We start from the raw sequence: 21,366 nt of genomic DNA on the forward strand, positions 1-21,366 counted from the left end.
AGATCCCTCCCAATGTGTTCTCCAAATCATTAAACATTTTTGAAAAAGGCTCAGTGCCATTATCCTCGCAATTTAAGTATTTAAAGGTATTGACAACAGGGGTGTCAGTCATTTTGATCCCTACCGTTTTGAGAATGTTTTTTATTACTTGTTAAACAAAATCTAGAAAAAAAATTACAAATTCTCTGAGCAATTTCCCCATTATTTGAACATTCAATATATACTGAACAAAAATATAAAATCAACTAAAGTTACAGTTCATATAAGGAAATCAGCCAATTGAAATAAATTCAATAGGCCCTAATCTATGGATTTCACATGACTGGGCAGGGGCACAGCCATGGGTGGGCCTGGGAGGGCATAGGTCCACCCACTTGGGAGCCATGCCCGCCCACTGGGGAGCCAGACCCAGCCAATCAGAATTTGTTTTTCTACACAAAAGGGCTTTATTACAGAGAACTACTCCTCAGTTTCATCAGCTGTCCGGGTGGCTGGTCCCGCAGGGGATGAAGCCGGATGCGGAGATCCTGGGCTGGCATGGTTAAAGTGGTCTGTGGTTGTGAGGCCGGTTGGACGAACGGCCAAATTCTCTAAAACGATGTTGGATGCGGCTTATGGTATATGAATAGTCAATTATCTGGCAACAGCTCTGGTGGACATTCCTGGGGTCAGCATGCCAGTTGTATGCTCCCTCAAAACGTGAGACGTATTGTGTTGGGTTAAAAAACTGCACATTTTAGAGTGGACTTTTATTGTCCCCAGCACAAGTTGCACCTGTGTAATGATCATGCTGTTAATCAGGTTCTTGATATGCCACACCTATCAGGTGGATGGATTATCTTGGCAAAGGAGAAATGCTCACTAAGAGATGTAAACAAATTTGTGCACGTAATTTGAAAGAAATAAGCTTTTTGTGCCAATGGAAAATGTATGGAATCTTTTATTTCAGCTCATGGACCAACACTTTACATGTTGTGTTTATATTTTTGTTCAGTATACAGTAGTTCAGTACTTGAAATATATATTTTATACAGTAATTTTTTCTCATCTTTATCAAGGGTGTCAATAATGCCGGATCCCACTGTACAGTAGATTCTTCCTTTCTCCTCCTAGTTCCTCCTAAATTTGATTTACAGGCCTTTCTCGTTCCCTTGCTGTTTTATGATCGGTGCTTCCCTAATACCATAGTGCTGAACACATTGTCCCTGTGCCCCAAAGTTTTCTGTCTGTCACTGTGCCACATACCTAAGATGAGCCATGTGACATACAGCCAAATGAGATTTACTTACATATTGTCGGCCAAGACTTTCCTGCCGCCACTTCCTCCAGGTTTGAAAAACGTGACATGAGCACCTCTAGCACGAGGCACAAATAGCTGCCACTTCTATCAGCACTTAACACATTCAAAATGGTTTCAATTACCTTCATACAAATGGCAAATTAATATATACAATTCAGGCACGTACTACCGTATTACTCAGTGAAGCGTCACAAAGAAAGGAGATGGATATTGGTCAATGGACCGCAAAGGAGTGGACTTTCACTTGCAAAGGAAGGAACAGACATTCGGCTACACAAATTAGATTCAGAACATTACACTCAATGACTAACGCCGCGGTCGTACACGCAGCATAATGGGCGACGGCATTATTCCTCGGCTGCATTGAAGATCAAGCAGGCTCTCCCTGGCCTTGCATTCTCATTAAAGAAAGAGCCAATGCATTTACTCAACAGCTGCTCCATTGTTTATGGCACTGGCACATTTGAACTTCTTTGTTAGAGTGCAACAATCAAACGGCGTTGGGAATTTTGTAACCTAAAAAGTAATGATTTTCCCCAAATGTCCTCAAGGCCAAGGCAATAACCTTAGTTTCCATCATCCAACAAGCAAGCAAACAAAAGTGGTTGTTTGTCCGGTTGCCAGCATTATTCCTCTATTGCACTATGTGAGCCTGTATATGGCAAAGTATGTAACCTTGCCTAACAGCCAATCGGGACCACAGAGTTAACGGTTCAGATGAATTTCGCCTGTATTTTGGCACACGATGATGACACGACACAATACTATGACCCTGCCCCTTTTTCACACCCCACCAAAACTGTTAATCTTGCAGTATCCTAGAAAAAAAAACTACTCCTATTTTGGGGGAGCTCAGTTTTTGGCAGGCCCCATGGTTTATCTGTGTGACATTATAATATCATATGCTAACCACCGACAGAATGTGTTACTGATTAACTGTGTCGTTCTGTAAAGGGACCACCTCATAGAGTGACTCAGATTGTTTAGATTGCTCCAGCAACGCACTGAATCTTGATGCAATCAAAGTCAGTTAAATATGCCTAAGAAGGGGTCTGGACTCTGAGATGTTTCGTATTGGCGATAATTAAAGGCCTGTTGTGGAGATTTAGTGAGGGAACGTGAGTGAGTCATGTCTGGATGGCCATTCATGGCCTGACCCTGAGGTGGTCTTTGTCTCTCTGCAATAACAACACAACCTCCTACACTGTGACATAGCAGCAAAGCCACATCATCCACAACATACAGTGCATTCGGAAAGTATTCAGACTCCTTGACTTTTTCCACATTTTGTTACGTTACAGCCTTATTCTACAATGGATTAAATAAATAAAGTCCTCATCAATCGACACACAATACCCCATAGAGACAAAGTGAAAACTGGTTGTTTCCTTTTGCAAATGTATTAATAATTAAAAACAGAAATACCTTATTTACATAAGTATTCAGTCCCTTTGCCTTGAGACTCGAAATTGAGCTCCGGTGCATTCTGTTTCCTTTGATCATCCTTGATTTTTCTACAACTTTATTGGAGTCCACCTTTGGTAAATTCAATTGATTTGACATGACTCGGAAAGGCAAACACCTGTCTATATAAGGTCCCACAGTTATCAGTGCATGGGAGAAGGGCCTTGGTCAGGGAGGTGACAAAGAACCCGATGGTCACTCTGACCGAGCTCTCTGTGGAGATGGGAGAACCTTCCAGAAGGACAACCATCTCTGCAGCACTCCACCAATCAGGCCTTTATGGTAGAGTCACCAGACGGAAGCCACTCTTCAGTAAAAAGCACATGACAGCCCACTTGGAGTTTGCCAAAAGACACCTAAAGGACTCAGTCTGATGAAACCAAGATTGAACTCTTTGGAATGCATGTCAAGTGTCACGTCTGGAGGAAACCTGGCACACTACGGTGAAGCATGGTGGTGGTGGCAGCATCATGCTGTGGGAATGTTTTTCAGCAGTAGGGACTGGGAGACTAGTCAAGATTGAGGGAAAGATGAATGGAGCAAAGTATAGAGAGATCCTTGATCAAAACCTGCTCCAGAGTGCTCAGGACCACGGACTGGGGTGAAGCTTCACCTTCCAACAGGACAATGACCCTAAGCACACAGTCAAGACAACGCAGATTTCGCTTCGGGACAAGTCTCTGAATGTCCTTGAGTGGCCCAGCCAGAGCCCGAACCCGATCGAACAGCTCTGGAGAGACCTGAAAATAGCTGTGCAGCAGCGCTCCCCATACAATCTGACAGAGCTTGAGAGGATCTGCAGAGAAGAATGAGTGAAACTTACCAAATACAGATGTGCCAAACTTATAGCTTCGTACCCAAGAAGACTCAAGGCTGTAATCGCTGCCGAAGGTGATTCAACAAAGTACTGAGTAAATGGTCTGAATACTTATGTAAATGTTATATTTCCTTTTTCCTTTTTTATTTGCAAAAATGTCTAAGAACGTGTTTTTGCTTCGTCATTATTGGGTATTGTGTGTAGATTGATGAGGAAAAAAAACATTTTAATACATTTTAGAATAAGGCTGTGATGTAAATTTGTTTTGAAAAAGTCAACGGGTCTGAATGCTTTCCGAATGAACTGTAGCTCTGTTTACTCAGACCTAGTCAGATCCCACGGCAGTGACCCCTCAGTTTACTGAAACTGAGACTGCCTGTGACTGAGAAGGGAGTCAGAGACTGTAGATTTTGCATTCAACACTGAAACACGTCTCAGCTATTAGTTTTTCATGGACAATGAATTTACGTGCTTTTCTATTTAAAGCAAAGCACTGCTCAGTGTGCCAGCCTGCTCTCCTGTTGCAGAAGCACTTTTTCCTCTGTAGATAATGTGAGGTGATGTAGATAATCTTCAGGTCATTGTTCAAATGCAATTTCATTTGCATAATGTGAGACATTAACATTGTTTTCACAGTTCATGTACTTAAATCATTAAACAGTTGGCTGCCATTTATTTAATTTATTTGGTCAAAATGTTCTTTAACACAAAGTTGCGTTTCAACCATTGGTTCCAATGATAATACATCCTAATGTAACTTGCCGACAACATTCAGGGTAATAGGTCATATTTGTTATGAGATCACGTTGTGATTGCTCTTCTATAAAGATTAATGTCTGTGAAACACTTGAAGACATTGATTACAGAATAGTGCGTCTGACATTTAACAAACCGGAGATCCATTAGTTGTGTGACCGGTTACTAAACATCTTCCTTCGGCCTGATGTATAGATTGGTTTGGGCTCGGTCCAACAGAAAGTTGACATGTTGCAGGGGAGGTAAAATAATCCATTCATACGGGCAGGTCATAGAGTAAGACTGGCCTGGTTGTATGAGGGGGACGGAACATCGTGATGCTTGGTGGTTTCGTTTAACTGCCAAATCCAGATGTCCGGTGATGCAGGCACAGAAAGAGATGGGAGGATGGAGGGAGAGAGGGGGATAATTATGGAAAATTGCTGTCATGTGTAAACAATTGTTTCTGTAAAGGTAAAATGTACCCAGAGGAAGGAGGAGAAATCTCTCTCTCTCTCCCTCTCTCTCTCTCTCTCTCTCGCTCTCTCTTTCTTCCCCCTCTCTCTCTCTCTCTCTCTTTCTCCCCCGCCCCTCTTATGAGGCCCAGAAAGACATCCACAGGGGCTTTATATATCTGGAGTGAGAGATGACGGAAAGGAACCTGCAATGTATCTCCTAGTATTAGACAGAGGCTTTGTGTGTGTTCTGATGGACAGCACTCATGGGCTTAGTGCATCTCAAATGGCACCCTATTTTGTATATAATGCACTACTTTTGACCAGAGCCCTATGGGTCATAGTAGTACCCTATATAGGAAATAGAGTACCATTTGGGAAACAGACATGGACTTCAGTTGACATCACCCTGATTTCACACAAAACATTTTATTTTATATAACTCATGAAAGTAGTGAGGCACGTTTTGTGTTTCATCTTCCACTGTTGAATTTAATTGTTTTAGCACTTGCATGTCATAAAAACATGGAGGCAATTTTTTTATTTAACCTTTATTTAACTAGGCAAGTCAGTTAAAAATAAATTCTTATTTACAATGACTGCCGACCGAGGAACAGAGGGCCTTCTTCAGGGGAAGAACAACAGATTATTTTTTACCTTGTCAGCTCGGGGATTCGGTCCAGAAACCTTTTGGTTACTGGCCCAACGCTCTAACCACTAGGCTACCTGCTGCCTTGACTGCTATCACTGTATTGACACTCACTTTAATGTTGTCAAACTTCAAAGAGTTCAAACTCCCAGGCTTACCAATAACGCTTTAACTGCCTGTTTTCTAATTTTGCTGTGTCACTCACTGCAACTGGCATTAGAACATGTAAACCTATAGTTCTGGGGTGGGTCACATTACAGCCTGAATAGACCGGCTGTATTATTGTATTTTGGCTGGGTGTGGCACATCCACCCTAATATTTTCTCTTTTGTTTGGTGGTAAGGTGACACCGGGCAGTAAGGCAGCACAGGGGGACCTGTGTCCTGGAGACACCATCCTGGTCATCAATGGGGACAGCACAGAGACCATGACACACATGGAGGCCCAGAACAGGATCAAAGCCTGCATGGGGGAGCTCACACTGGCCATCAGCAGGTATGTCTACATGGGAGTGTGACTGTGGGCTCTATTTGAACAAACATAACGCCATGGTAAATCTATGCATACGCGGTAGCACTATAGGTTCAGGGCAGACATATTTTTGCTATTATCACTATAATCGGTGCATTTGCTGGTGCTGGCGCAAAAGGGCTGGGTTGTAATGAATAAACAAGTTGTGGGTGAATCAAGGCTTGGCCCCTCACTGGCCAGTCAGAACATGCTCCTTGGCGAAATATATATACTTTTTTTTACCTTTATTTAACTAGGTAAGTCAGTTAAGAACCAATTCTTATTTACAATGACGGCCTATACCGGCCAAACCCAGTCGACGCTGGGCCAATTGTGCTCCGCCCTATGGGACTCAATTACTGCCGGTTGTGATAGAGCCTGGATTCAAACCAGGGTGTCTGTAGTGACACCTCTTGCACTGAGATGCAGTGCCTTAGACCGCTGCACCACACGGGAGCCCAAAAATGTGGCTGCTTCAGGTTGTGTATTTATGGTCTTTTATGTATGGTCTTGAAATCAACTCCAATTCCAATGTTATAGTTTGTTAAATGGCTTAAAGAAATGAAATAACAAAATCTAGACCTATCCCATTTTTGCTAAATAGGTTAACTTGAACCCATTTGCAGTCCGCTTTGTTCTAAGTAATTGCATGGTTTCAATAGCATTCGCACTGATACAGTGGGGGAACAAAGTATTTGATCCCCTGCTGATTTTGTACGTTTGCCCACTGACAAAGAAATGATCAGTTTATAATTTTAATAGTAGGTTTATTTGAACAGTGAGAGACAGAATAACAACAACAAAAATCCAGAAAAACGCATGTCAAAAATGTTATAAAATGATTTGCATATTAATGAGGGAAATAAGTATTTGACCCCTCTGCAAAACATGACTTAGTACTTGGTGGCAAAACCCCTGTTGGCAATCACAAAGGTCAGACGTTTCTTGTAGTTGGCCACCAGGTTTCCACACATCTCAGGAGGGATTTTGTCCCACTCCTCTTTGCAGATCTTCTCCAAGTCATTAAGGTTTCGAGGCTGACGTTTGGCAACTCGAACCTTCAGCTCCCTCCACAGATTTTCTATGGGATTAAGGTCTGGAGACTGGCTAGGCCACTCCAGGACCTTAATGAGCTTCTTCTTGAGCCACTCCTTTGTTGCCTTGGCCGTGGTGTGTTTTGGGTCATTGTCATGCTGGAATACCCATCCACGACCCATTTTCAATGCCCTGGCTGAGGGAAGGAGGTTCTCACCCAAGATTTGACGGTACATGGCCCCGTCCATCGTCCCTTTGATGCGGTGAAGTTGTCCTGTCCCCTTAGCAGAAAAACACCCCCAAAGCACAATGTTTCCACCTCCATGTTTGACGGTGGAGATGGTGTTCTTGGGGTCATAGGCAGCATTCCTCCTCCTCCAAACACGGCGAGTTGAGTTGATGTCAAAGAGCTCTATTTTGGTCTCATCTGACCACAACACTTTCACCAGTTGTCCTCTGAGTCATTCAGATGTTCATTGGCAAACTTCAGACGGGCATGTATATGTATTCTTGAGCAGGGGGACCTTGCGGGCGCTGCAGGATTTCAGTCCTTCACGGCGTAGTGTGTTACCAATTGTTTTCTTGGTGACTATGGTCCCAGCTGCCTTGAGATCATTGACAAGATCCTCCCGTGTAGTTCTGGGCTGATTCGTCAACGTTCTCATGATCATTGCAACTCCACGAGGTGAGATCTTGCATGGAGCCCCAGGCCGAAGGAGATTGACAGTTCTTTTGTGTTTCTTCCATTTGTGAATAATCGCACCAAATGTTGTCACCTTCTCACCAAGCTGCTTGGCGATGGTCTTGTAGCCCATTCCAGCCTTGTGTAGGTCTAAAATCTTGTCCCTGACATCCTTGGCGAGCTCTTTGGTCTTGGCAATGGTGGAGAGTTTGGAATCTGATTGATTGATTGCTTCTGTGGACAGGTGTCTTTTTTACAGGTAACAAGCTGCGGTTAGGAGCACTCCCTTTAAGAGTGTGCTCCTAATCTCAGCTCGTTACCTGTATAAAAGACACCTGGGAGCCAGAAATCTTTCTGATTGAGAGGGGGTCAAATACTTATTTCCCTCATTAAAATGCAAATCAATTTATAACATTTTTGACATGCGTTTTTCTGAATATTTTTGTTGTTATTCTCTCTCACTGTTCAAATAAACCTACCATTAAAATTATAGACTGATCCTTTCTTTGTCAGTGGGCAAACGTACAAAATCAGCAGGGGATCAAATACTTTTTTCCCCCACTGTATAGGAGCTATGCCTACTGTTAATTGCATTATGGCTGAGCATGGACATGCCAAACATTGTCAATAAGCAAGGTTAAATTCATTATTGATAAGGCCTAAAAAGAGAATTCTAATCAAATTCTATTCAAAATGAAATAACACCTTGTTTTAAATAGGCTATGTCACACTTACAGGCACCATCATTTCTCCCCATGGAGAAATGCATTGATAAAAAGGGAATGTCAGCTCACTGTTTTACTCGTCTCAATCTTGATATTTTATTAAAGCTTTGGTGATTAAGATTTATTTCCAAGTGGTCAGTCTTGACTACTTTGCGATTGCATTGGGCAGACAAAAAAAGCCTTAATTGAGAGCCTTCATTTTAATCCTCTGTCCAGTGTCTGTGTTCTTTTGCCCATCTTAATCTTTTCTTTTTATTGGACAGTCTGAGATATGGCTTTTTCTTTGCAACTCTGCCTAGAAGGCCATTATCCCGGAGTCATCTCTTCACTGTTGACTTTGAGACTGGTGTTTTGCAGGTACCATTTAATGAAGTTGCCAGTTGAGGACTTGTGAGGCATCTGTTTCTCAAACTAGACACTCTAATATACTTGTCCTCTTGCTCAGTTGTGCACCGGGGCCTCCCACTCCTCTTTGTATTCTGGTTAGAGACAGTTTGCGCTGTTCTGTGAAGGGAGTAGTACATAGCTTTGTATGAGATATTCAGTTTCTTGGCAATTTCTTACATGGAATAGCCTTCATTTCTCAGAACAAGAATAGACTGACGAGTTTCAGAAGAAAGTTATTTGTTTCTGGCCATTTTGAGCCTGTAATCGAACTCACAAATGCTGATGCTCCAGACACTCAACTAGTCTGAAGAAGACCAGTTTAATTGCTTCTTTAATTAGCACAACAGTTTTCAGCTGTGCTAACATATTTGCAAAAGGGTTTTCTAATGATCAATTAGCCTTTTTAAAATGATAAACTTGGATTAGCTAACACAACGGGCCATTGGAACACAGGAGTGCTGATAATGGGCCTATGTCGCCTATGTAGATATTCCATTAAAAAAATATGCTGTTTCCAGCTACAATAGTCATTTACAACATTAACAATGTCTACACTGTATTTCTGATCAATTTGATGTTATTTTAATGGATGACAAAATGTGCTTTTTTTCTCTCTATATATATATACAGTGGGGCAAAAAAGTATTTAGTCAGCCACCAATTGTGCAAGTTCTCCCACTTAAAAAGATGAGAGAGGCCTGTAATTTTCATCATAGGTACACGTCAACTATGACAGACAAAATGAGAAAAAAAATCCAGAAAATCACATTGTAGGATTTTTAATGAATTTATTTGCAAATTATGGTGTAAAATAAGTATTTGGTCACCTACAAACAAGCAAGATTTCTGGCTCTCACAGACCTGTAACTTCTTCTTTAAGAGGCTCCTCTGTCCTCCACTCATTACCTGTATTAATGGCACCTGTTTGAACTTGTTATCAGTATAAAAGACACCTGTCCACAACCTCAAACAGTCACACTCCAAACTCCACTATGGCCAAGACCAAAGAGCTGTCAAAGGACACCAGAAACAAAATTGTAGACCTGCACCAGGCTGGGAAGACTGAATCTGCAATAGGTAAGCAGCTTGGTTTGAAGAAATCAACTGTGGGAGCAATTATTAGGAAATGGAAGACATACAAGACCACTGATAATCTCCCTCGATCTGGGGCTCCACGCAAGATCTCACCCCATGGGGTCAAAATGATCACAAGAACGGTGAGCAAAAATCCCAGAACCACACGGGGGGACCTAGTGAATGACCTGCAGAGAGCTGGGACCAAAGTAACAAAGCCTACCATCAGTAACACACTACGCCGCCAGGGACTCAAATCCTGCAGTGCAAGACGTGTCCCCCTGCTTAAGCCAGTACATGTCCAGGCCCGTCTGAAGTTTGCTAGAGAGCATTTGGATGATCCAGAAGAGGATTGGGAGAATGTCATATGGTCAGATGAAACCAAAATATAACTTTTTGGTAAAAACTCAACTCGTCGTGTTTGGAGGACAAAGAGTTGCATCCAAAGAACATCATACCTACTGTGAAGCATGGGGGTGGAAACATCATGCTTTGGGGCTGTTTTTCTGCAAAGGGACCAGGACGACTGATCCTTGTAAAGGAAAGAATGAATGGGGCCATGTATCGTGAGATTTTGAGTGAAAACCTCCTTCCATCAGCAAGGGCATTGAAGATGAAACGTGGCTGGGTCTTTCAGCATGACAATGATTCCAAACACACCGCCCGGGCAACGAAGGAGTGGCTTCGTAAGAAGCATTTCAAGGTCCTGGAGTGGCCTAGCCAGTCTCCAGATCTCAACCCCATAGAAAATCTTTGGAGGGAGTTGAAAGTCCGTGTTGCCCAGCGACAGCCCCAAAACGTCACTGCTCTAGAGGACATCTGCATGGAGGAATGGGCCAAAATACCAGCAACAGTGTGTGAAAACCTTGTGAAGACTTACAGAAAACGTTTGACCTGTGTCATTGCCAACAAAGGGTATATAACAAAGTATTTAGATAAACTTTTGTTATTGACCTAATACTTATTTTACACCATAATTGGCAAATAAATTCATAAAAAATCCTACAATGTGATTTTCTGGATATTTTTTTTTGCCCCACTGTGCACTGCTCAAAAAATTTAAGGGAACACTAAAATAACACATCCTAGATCTTAATGAATGAAATAATCTTATTAAATAATTTTTTCTTTACATAGTTGAATGTGATGACAACAAAATCACAAAAATAATCAATGGAAATCCAATTGATCAACCCATGGAGGTCTGGATTTGGAGTCACACTCAACATTAAAGTGGAAAACCAAACTACAGGCTGATCCAACTTTGATGTAATGTCCTTAAAAGAAGTCAAAATGAGGCTCAGTAGTGTGTGTGGCCTCCACGGCATGCTCCTGATGAGGTTGCGGATGGTCTCCTGAGGAATCTCCTCTCAGACCTGGACTAAATGGAGCGAGACATGATGTCCCAAATGTGCTCAATTGGATTCAGGTCTGGGGAACGGGTGGGCCAGTCCATAGCATCAATGCCTTCCTCTTGCAGGAACTGCTGACACACTCTAGCCACATGAGGTCTAGCATTGTCTTGCATTAGGAGGAACCCAGGGCCAACCGCACCAGCATATGGTCTCACAAGGGGTCTGAGGATCTCATCTCGGTACCTAATGGCAGTCAGGCTACCTCTGGCGAGCACATGGAGGGCTGTGCGGCCCCCCAAAGAAATGCCACCCCACACCATGACTGACCCACCGCCAAACCGGTCATGCTGGAAGATGTTGCAGGCAGCAGAACGTTCTCCACGGCGTCTCCAGACTCTGTCACGTCTGTCACGTGCTCAGTGTGAACCTGCTTTCATCTGTGAAGAGCACAGGGCGCCAGTGGCGAATTTGCCAATCTTGGTGTTCTCTGGCAAATGCCAAACGTCCTGCACGGTGTTGGGCTGTAAGCACAACCCCCACCTGTGGACGTCGGGCCCTCATACCACCCTCATGGAGTCTGTTTCTGACCGTTTGAGCAGACAAATGCACATTTGTGGCCTGCTGGAGGTCATTTTGCAGGGCTCTGGCAGTGCTCCTCCTGCTCCTCCTTGCACAAAGGCGGAGGTAGCGGTCCTGCTGCTGGGTTGTTGCCCTCCTACGGCCTCCTCCATGTCTCCTGATGTACTGGCCTGTCTCCTGGTAGCGCCTCCATGCTCTGGACACTACGCTGACAGACACAGCAAACCTTCTTGCCACAGCTCGCATTGATGTGCCATCCTGGATGAGCTGCACTACCTGAGCCACTTGTGTGGGTTGTAGACTCCGTCTCATGCTACCACTAGAGTGAAAGCACCGCCAGCATTCAAAAGTGACCAAAACATCATCCAGGAAGCATAGGAACTGAGAAGTGGTCTGTGGTCACCACCTGCAGAACCACTCCTTTATTGGGGGTGTCTTGCTAATTGCCTATAATTTCCACCTGTTGTCTATTCCATTTGCACAACAGCATGTGAAATTTGTCAATCAGTGTTGCTTCCTAAGTGGACAGTTTGATTTCACAGAAGTGTGATTGACTTGGAGTTACATTGTGTTGTTTAAGTGTTCCCTTTAATTTTTTGAGCAGTGTATATAGTTGGCATTGTTATGATTTTAGTTGTCCTTGATGTCCTTTGTTTTAAATGTATTATTTATAATTTTTTGGCATTTTTGTTTGCTGTTTTCTTCTGTCTTTTCCTTTTTTCTCTTTAGTTCATTATCTTGATTCTTGGTGCATTGGGGGGTTCTTGGGGGTGGGGAATGGAATTAATTGTATTTTTTATTTTTATTTTTCTTCTTGGGGGGGGGGGGACTGTGGGAGGGGTCTCGAATGGTTGAGGGACAGCTATTGGGGAACTGTGGGGGGGATCTTGAAGGGTTCGGGTTCACATTTTTTGGCCTGGTAGTAGATCAGTCAACGTACTCTTGAGCAGGGCATTGACCCTGGATGCTTCTGTGTGTCACTCTGAATGAGAATCTGTTGGATGACTGGTATGATGTAGGCTTCACTGCAAGTATATTGTATGTTTCGAATATTCAATAAATAAAACATTTATTAAAAACACCATCATCCCGGAAGCCCTAGCCTTTCAAAGCACTTCATGGCTACTGACGTGAGTGCTACAGGGCGGTAGTCATTTAGTCAGGTTACCTTCACTTTCTTGGGCACAAGGACTATGGTGGTCTGTTTGAAACATGTAGGTATTACAGACTCGGTCAGGGAGAGGTTGAAAATGTCAATGAAGTTCACTTGCCAGTTGGTCCGCACATGCTCTGAATACACGTCATGGTAATCCGTCTGGCCCTGCGGCCTTGTGAATTTAGGTCTTACTCACATCTGCTACGGAGAGCGTGATCACACAGTCGTCGGGAACAGCTGGTGCTCTCATGCATGCTTCAGCGTTGCTTGCCTCGAAGCGATCATAAAAGGCATTTAGCTTGTCTGGTAGGCCCGCGTCACTGGGCAGCTCGCTGCTGGATTTCCCTTTGTAGTCTGTAATAGTCTGCAAGCCCTGCCACATCTGACGAGCATCAGAGCCGGTGTAGTAGGATTCAATCTTGGTCCTAAATTGACGCTTAGCCTGTTTGATGCTTCGTCTGAGGGCATAGCACGATTTCTTATAAGTGTCCGGATTAGTGTACCGCTCCTTGAAAGCGGCAGCTCTAGCTGTAAGCTCGTTGCGGATGTTGCCTGTAATCCATGGCTTCTGATTGGGATATGTACGTACGGTCACTGTGGGGATGACGTCGTCAATGCACTGATTGATCAAGGCGGTGACTGAGGTGGAATACTCCTCAATGCCATTGGATGAATCCCGGAACATATTCCAGTCTGTGCTAGCAAAACAGTCCTGTAGCGTAGCATCTGCATCATCCGACCACTTCCGTATTGAGTGAGTGACTTGCACTTCCTGCTTCAGCTTTTGCTTGTAAGCAGGAATCAGGGGGACAGAATTATGGTCAGATTTGCCAAATGGAGGTCGAGGGAGAGCTTTGTATTCGTCTCTGTGTGTGGAATAATGGTGGTCTTTTTTTCCCTCTGGTTGCACGTGACATGCTGGTAGAAATTAGGTAAAACTCATTTAAGTTCGCCTGCATTAAAGTCCCCGGCTAGTAGGAGCGCCGCTTCTGGATGAGCATTTTATTGTTTGCTTATGGCCTTATACAGCTCATTGAGTGCGGTTTTATTGCCAGCATCGGTTTGTGGTGGTAAATAGACGGCTACGAATCATATAGATGAAAACTCTCTTGGTAGATAGTGTGGTCTACAGCTTGCACCCCAATCTCCACCCCCTGTATTTCAATCTTTTCTTCACACGAATTACAGGGATTTGAGCCTGGTCTTTAGTAAGTTCTTCGCGTCAGACTCATTAAAGAAAAAATCTTTGTCCAGTTCGAGGTGAGTAATCGCTGTTTTTCGGTCATAAGAGATGGTAGCAGCAACATTATGTACAAAATAAGTTACAAACAATGCGAAAAAACAAACAAAATAGCACAGTTGGTTAGGAGCCCGTAAAACGGCAGCCATCCCCTCCGGCGCCATTATTCACTGGGACCAGGCTTCCTGCCATCCAGGACCTATACACTAGGCTGTGTGTGATCTGAGCCCTACCTTTTTTTCAGGTATCTGTGAGCAACAGATTCATATCTGTATTCCCAGTCATGTGAAATCCATAGATTAGGGCCTAATGAATTTATTTAAATTGAGTAATTTGCTTATATGAACTGTAACTCAGTAAAATCTTTGAAATTGTTGCGTGTTGTGTTTATATACACTATATTACCAAAAGTATGTGGATGCCTGCTTGTCGAACATCTCATTCCAAAATCATGGGCATTAATATGGAGTTGGTCCCCCCTTTGCTGCTATAACAGCCTCCACTCTTCTGGGAAGGCTTTTCACTAGATATTGGAACATTACTGCCGGGCTTCCATACAGCCACAAGAGCATTACTGAGGTTTGGCACTGATGTTGGGCGATTAGAGGTCTAAGGCACTGCATCACAGTGCTAGAAGTGTCACTACAGACCCTGGTTCGATTCCAGGCTGTATCACAACCGGCCGTGATTGTGAGTCCCATAGGGCGGCGCACAAATGGCCCAGCATCGTCCGGGTTAGGGTTTGGCCAGGGTAGGCCATCATTGTATTTAGGAATTTGATCTTAACTGACTTGCCTAGTTAAAACAAGGTTAAATAAATTCATCCCAAAGGTGTTCGATGGGTTTAAGGTCAGGACTCTGTGCAGGCCAGTCAAGTTCTTCCACACCGATCTCAACAAACCATTTCTGTATGGACCTTGCTTGGTGCACGTGGGCATTGTCATGCTGAAACAGGAATGGGCCTTCCCCAAACTGTTGCCACAAAGTTGGAAGCACAGAATCGTCTAGAATGCTGTAGCATTAAGATTTCTCTTCACTGGAACTAAGGGGCCTAGCCCGAACCATGAAAAACAGACCCAGACCATTATTCCTTATCCACCAAACTTTACAGTTGGCCCTATGCATCCGGGCACGCAGAGTTCTTTTGGCAGATTTGTCTGTCAGACTGCCGCTGAGCTCTTCAGTAAGTCCATTATACTGCCAGTGTTTGTCTATGGAGATTGCATGGCTGTGTGCTCGGTTTTATACACCTGTCAGCAATGGGTGTGGCTGAAATAGCCAAATCCACTAATTTGAAGGGGTGTCCACATAGTTTTTTAAATAGAGTGTATAATGCTCTTTTCAATCACTCGTGGAAGCCAGTCAATGTGATCAATTCTCTACCCCAACAGAGCACCCTTGCATCACATTCAGTAAGGCATACACATTGTGGCAGAGCATGGACTCCTAATTGAACAGTTAGATTGATATTGTATATTCAGCAGCTTATAATGGGTGAAATGGCTTTTTCCACTGCTTACAGCAATGCATAATTCTTAGTTCAGGAACATTGGGGATGAGTCTTTGGTATTGGAGAGGACAGGAGCATTATAATATAATGCAACACAGCAAATTCTCTATTTCAATGGAAATCATCAGTCTAAACAGCCAGTTGCCATTTAGAAGGGAGAACTCAGAAATGGGGATGAAGCAGAGTGGAAGATTAGTATTTTTCTCAGCTTTCCAATAGACGGTTTGAAATTCCCAGATGAGAAGAGTAGCCTACTGCGGTTTGGAATAGGTTTGGGATGACAACAGATCCAGGATGAAAATGTCCTCTTTCCTTCTAGGGTAGTGAAGTGAACATTAGACCCAGAATGATACTCGTCAGCCTGGAGCAGACTTTGCACATGCAGTGGAAAGGAAAGGAGAATCAGCCTGATTTCCACATCCATGGGTAACCTGATCCATCAGATGAGCAGGAGACATGGAGATGTGTTTGAGCTCAAAGTTTTATCCTGTCAGAAGAAACTTTCAGTTTCTGTGTAGAATCCAGAATGTGCTTTCCCTCGAAATGCTCCGGCCTCTCTGTGAAGCGGTCCGTAAATCAGAATGAGCGTTAAGTGGTACAGTATATCCACATAGGAGTAGGACATTTATTTAAGGATACACGAGGTTGAGTTTAGTGCAATCTCGAGTGGGAACCGAAGGGTCCGCTGCTGTAGAAAGCCACATCAATGTCGAGTTTACATAAATGTACTTTCATGCTTTTAAATGGATCTTGACTGATCTTTAATCATAACCTGCATCAATAAAAATGTTTATTAGCCTCTACCTTATGAAATTCATGCACTTTTCAATCAGTCATGAGCAAATGATTAGGGAAACCATGACTGGAGATTACAGATGAAATGCCAACCAACCACTCCTGCAGGAGCAAAAAAGTTAATGCTTTTTCGCATTCTTTACTATTCTCCATGGCTTAATGAGAACATTTTAAATTCAGGTCACATGACGGCATGGTGAACACAGCAGCAGCCCTGGTATTTACTGGTATGTGACCTTTTTCACTACACCATTGGGTAATTGCTGTTGGCCAGGGCTGCTGAATCCAGGGAGTGTGTGTTGCGCAGATGAGTATGTACACTTTTCTCCAACCCCAGCTGAAATGAGCGGCTAGCATACATGTGCAGTTAGTTTCAGTGAGAGGTATAAGGGAGGGAAGGAGGGAGCAAGGGAGCGAGAGCAAGAGAATCCACTTGGGCATAAGAATGTTATTTTACGGCCCAGATTTTCACTGTGTGTGTGGATGGAAATTCAATTACATAGATTGCATGCATCATGTAGCTTAGCATTGGATTTCTCTCCTAGACCTAGAGGATATAGGGCACTTCAAGTCCTTCACTTTATGTCATGTTTTTTTTTATACATATTTTAACTGCATGTAACCTCAGTCAGTTGGAAGTTGGAAGGGAAATTCCATTCACACTTACAGTAAGCACAAGGGAGGGGAGATTTTGCGTGTCTCAATATGGATAAAGCTGACATGATTAATTTCTTGACAACAGGAATGTTGTGCTATATGTAAAATGACTTGGGTAATGTTCACGGGAGAGTATTGAACTAGTGCAACCAAAATGAAGTAATATTTTTGTTTGGAATGACCAGAAGAGGCGGGGGCCAAGTTGACTTACCCAGAAAATAATATTTTTGAGAACAACAGACCAAGCCCTCATTAAAAGTCTCAGCTATAAAGGACTCAAACTGTCAGGCTGCTGAGGCCTGTAATTTTCTGGTGCTGCCATTGGATAAATACTGTATATAAGCCTAAAGGTCTGCTTGTTAAACCAAATTACATTGGCTGCAGCGGAGCATGAGGCATTATGTACAAGAATGTCTTACTTATGCCACTGAATTCATTACTTTCATGACCTTATTTTTTAAAATACTTTTTTCATAACCCGTTTTTAAAGTGCCTATGAGCCCTTGGTAGTTGACCAGAGAGCCTCGTAAAAGCAAGAGTCAAATTAATAAATGTTCAATAAACCTGGGCTTGGAAGAGCATCTGTTTTTGTAAATGACACTGCCTCTGAATCAAGAAATAGTGTTATTAATGCATTTGTCACACATCAGTTGGAAGGAAGGAAGGAAGGAGAGAGGAGGAGGAAGAGAGCAACTGGCCAGCTTTAGTGAAGCTTGACACTGAGTCACCACTTCAACCCATCCAACTTCGCTGCTCCATTTCCAGTCCATGACAGGTTCCCTCGGGACTGCGCTGTGAGGCAAAATGGCTCTGCTGGTTCAGTATTTCTAGCAGCCTGATCAAAAGGTTGTTTCTAAACGGGCCCTGCTCCAACTTCACTATGGTGTCAGTGCCGGGCGGACAGAAACCCGGCAGGCCAGGGTCTTATTGAAACATGTCAAGTTTCCCTTAGCTGGCCTGTATATCTTCAGCCTATTGAGTCTCAATGAAGACATGGACCAGCTGTGGCGAATCTCACCTCCCAACCCCTGAGTCTTCCCTCCTCACGCCCACACTCCTCCTCTCCCCCTCCTCACTGATCCCCCCTCTTTCCCTTGAAGAAAGCAGTGGTGGTTACGAAGAGCTGCGAGACAGACAACGGTTATTCGTTTCCACGAGTGGTCAGAGCCTGTGGAAAGAGCCCTGCTGGGCTGGCAGGTTCAACATAGAGAAGTAATGAGACCTGAGGAAGGAGAGAGACAGTAGGGAGAGAGGGAGACCGGGGGAGATTGTTATTTAATGCTGCTCTTTAATTAGTTGTTATTCTTATCTCTTACTTTTTTTGTGGTATTTTTTTAAAACTGCATTGTTGGTTAAGGACTTGTAAGTAAGCATTTCACAGTAAGGTCTACACCTGTTGTATTCAGTGTGTGTGACAAATAATATTTGATTTGATTTGAGAGAGAAACAGAGAAAGAGAGAAAGATAGCCTGGTGGAGGTGCCTCTGATTTCCTGGTCTGACTGCCTGGACAGTGAGTCAGAGCTGAGGAATTATGAATGGGACAGGGATTGTAAATATAGTACTCCTACTAGGAAAGAGAAAATAAACAGCCAAAGATCGGGAAAATCCCTCCCCTGTCCTCCACTTCTGTTGTGGTCGTAAATGGCACTTTAAGGGATCCGGTGGAGTCGGGAGGGGAGACTACAGCTTTGGTGCAGTCACTGATCTTGTCATCTCACAGACCAATAATCTACTAAGTGACCCCCAGGTCTGGTGAGAAGACCCCATACGTGTGGTTTTAAAAACCACTTTGTCTCCGAGACCAGAGACTACATTTGATCTCGTCTCATATTACACCAATAACGAAGTAGCAGCTTGATGGTTTTGATTTATAACAGTGTATTATTAAAAAAACTGGTTTCAGTTAGGGATCAAGAGGAGTTGAGAAGCATTTGATAACAACAGGAAGGCCTCAATCTGGCAAGAGGTAATGCTGTTGATCAGCATCTTGTTCTGAGGGTAGTTTCTCCCCTTTAGTCAATGCAGCATGAAATCCCTGCACAGCCAAAATAAACCATCCATATCCACCGCCTCAACCAAATCAGGAAATTAAAAACCAGCAGAGTCAGACAGCGGAAAATCTGACCGAAGGGAAGGCTTGTCGAAACTCATAATGATACCCTGACATTGGGCCATTTCATTTGAGAGACTTCTATCGTCTTTATTCGACAGTGATATACACACACACACGCTCATTTATGAGCAAGAGGAGTAGGAGAAGGATATTCAATTTGACGTGAAATAAAAGCGTGCTCATTGACCAGTTGTCTCTTGGCACTGGAGGCCAACGAGGAGAGAGTAAAAGGCCGTTGGTCTGCACGGCTCTGATCGCTCGCAGACCGTCTCCACTAATCCCTCACACACTGACTCAATATTGGAGGGACACGCTAAACTGGATCACGAAAAACAATATGCTCCATTGTGCCTGTCCTATTGGTGCGTATCACATTGTCTGCTGCCTACTCCGTCAGTCTCTCTGCCTCTCTCAAAGTTTCCACTCATAAATCTACACTACATGACCAAAAGTATGTGGACACCTGCTCATCATTTATCACCCCAGGGAACATGTTTCCACTGCTCCAGAGTCCAATAGTGGTGAGCTTTACACCACTCCAGCAGATGCTTGGAATTGCGCATGGTCATCTTAGGCTTGTGTGCGCCTGCTCAGCCATGGAAACCCACTTCATGAATCTCCCGACGAACAGGTATTGTGCTGACCTTGCATCCAGAGGCAGTTTGGAACTCGGTACTGAGTGTTGCAAACGAGGACAGACGATTTTTACGCGCTTCAGCACTCGGCGGTCCTGTTCTGTGAGCATGAGTTACCTACCACTTCACAGCTGAGCCGTTGTTTCTCCTAGATGTTTCCACTTCACAATAACAGCACTTACAGTTGACCGGGGCAGCTGTAGGATGCCATGATTTGTTGGAAAGGTGGAATCCTATGACGGTGCCACGTTGAAAGTTGCTGAGCTCTTAAGGCCATTCTACTTCCAATGTTTGTCTATGGAGATCGCATGGCTGTGTGCTCAATTATATACACCTGTCAGCAACGGGTGTGGCTGAAATAGCCGATTCCACTTATTTGAAGGGGTGTCCACATACTTTTGTATATATAGTGTATGTCCTCCTTGACATGTTCTATGGTTCCTTGTATTAAAGCAAATGTAATATGCCACCAATTGACTTGCTCAATAGAGCATTCATAATATGAATTCTTATTATGTATCCAAGGAAACAAACATCCTGGGATATAAAGTGTTGTATTCTTGGAAAAGAGGGAGGGTTGGATAGATGTCCTAGGCATAGATCGTCCCACGCTGTCTGCAGCTCATCCATCAAACACGTACCCATAAAGCAGCCTTGATACGAACACCTCTGTGATAATTTCTGAGGCATTGCCTCACCCGCCACAGCCTTGCCAGCTGAATCCGGAGTGACCTCATCCTTCAGTTGTGAAGTTTCCACTAGTGGAGAACTGAGGCCTCATTGTTGCCTCCTGCTCCAGAGGCCTGCCTGCGTTCACGTGCATGGTTGGTGAGATTACTGACCGACTGACCAGGTGAAGAATGAGCGGAGGGAAACGTCTTTGTTCCTCTGCACACGCACATTGCACTCTGCTGCCTCGCTGGGGCCATTGTGATGTCATGGTATTGCCCTTTTGAAAGCTGGGCGGTTGGCCCATATACTGTAACAGCAAATGGTCTAGCAACGGGACCCCCCCGACATGATTCAGGAATTCCAAAAAGCATTACAAACTCCTCCCTCAGAAGTCTGTTTCTCTATGTGGAGGCGATAGTCATTTACATCCCCCTTCCCATAGGTGTGCCATTAAACAAGCTATATAATGTCATTTCATTTGTATTGCACGTTTTTATAACCCTATGGTTTTATAGGAAGTTCTAAATCTTGCTGAAGCAATTTTCTCCATGTCTGGGGTGTGGAGCGCAGGCCATAAATTAAGACTAGTCTATTGTATTAACACAGGAAACAAGTACAATACAGTATAAGAATGGCTAAATATTTTGTATTTACAGTACATGGATGGGCCCAGCCATGATAGGCAAAATACTTTGTGATAAATGAAAGACAATGGGGTTTATTGTACAGTCACCTGACACAGAGAGCACACAATACTTTTTTGACCCCTTACCATCCTGTTGTTTCTGTTCACTCAGGTGGCTGGCTCAGCATGGTGAA

At 43.7% G+C, this 21,366-nt stretch overlaps 1 protein-coding gene across 1 annotated transcript in view; it reads left to right on the forward strand.

Moving 5' to 3' along the window:
- The window catches only part of LOC106567515 (PDZ and LIM domain protein 4), a 77,069-nt gene that overhangs the window by 17,524 nt on the left and 38,179 nt on the right, over positions 1-21,366 (forward strand). The window contains exon 2 of the mRNA XM_014136837.3: positions 5,764-5,915. Coding sequence (XP_013992312.1) covers positions 5,764-5,915 — 152 coding nt within the window. The remainder of the gene's footprint in view (positions 1-5,763; positions 5,916-21,366) is intronic.

Source organism: Salmo salar, chromosome 13 (genome assembly GCF_965601325.2).
Source record: "Salmo salar chromosome 13, fSalSal1, whole genome shotgun sequence".
Taxonomy (NCBI): domain Eukaryota; kingdom Metazoa; phylum Chordata; class Actinopteri; order Salmoniformes; family Salmonidae; genus Salmo; species Salmo salar.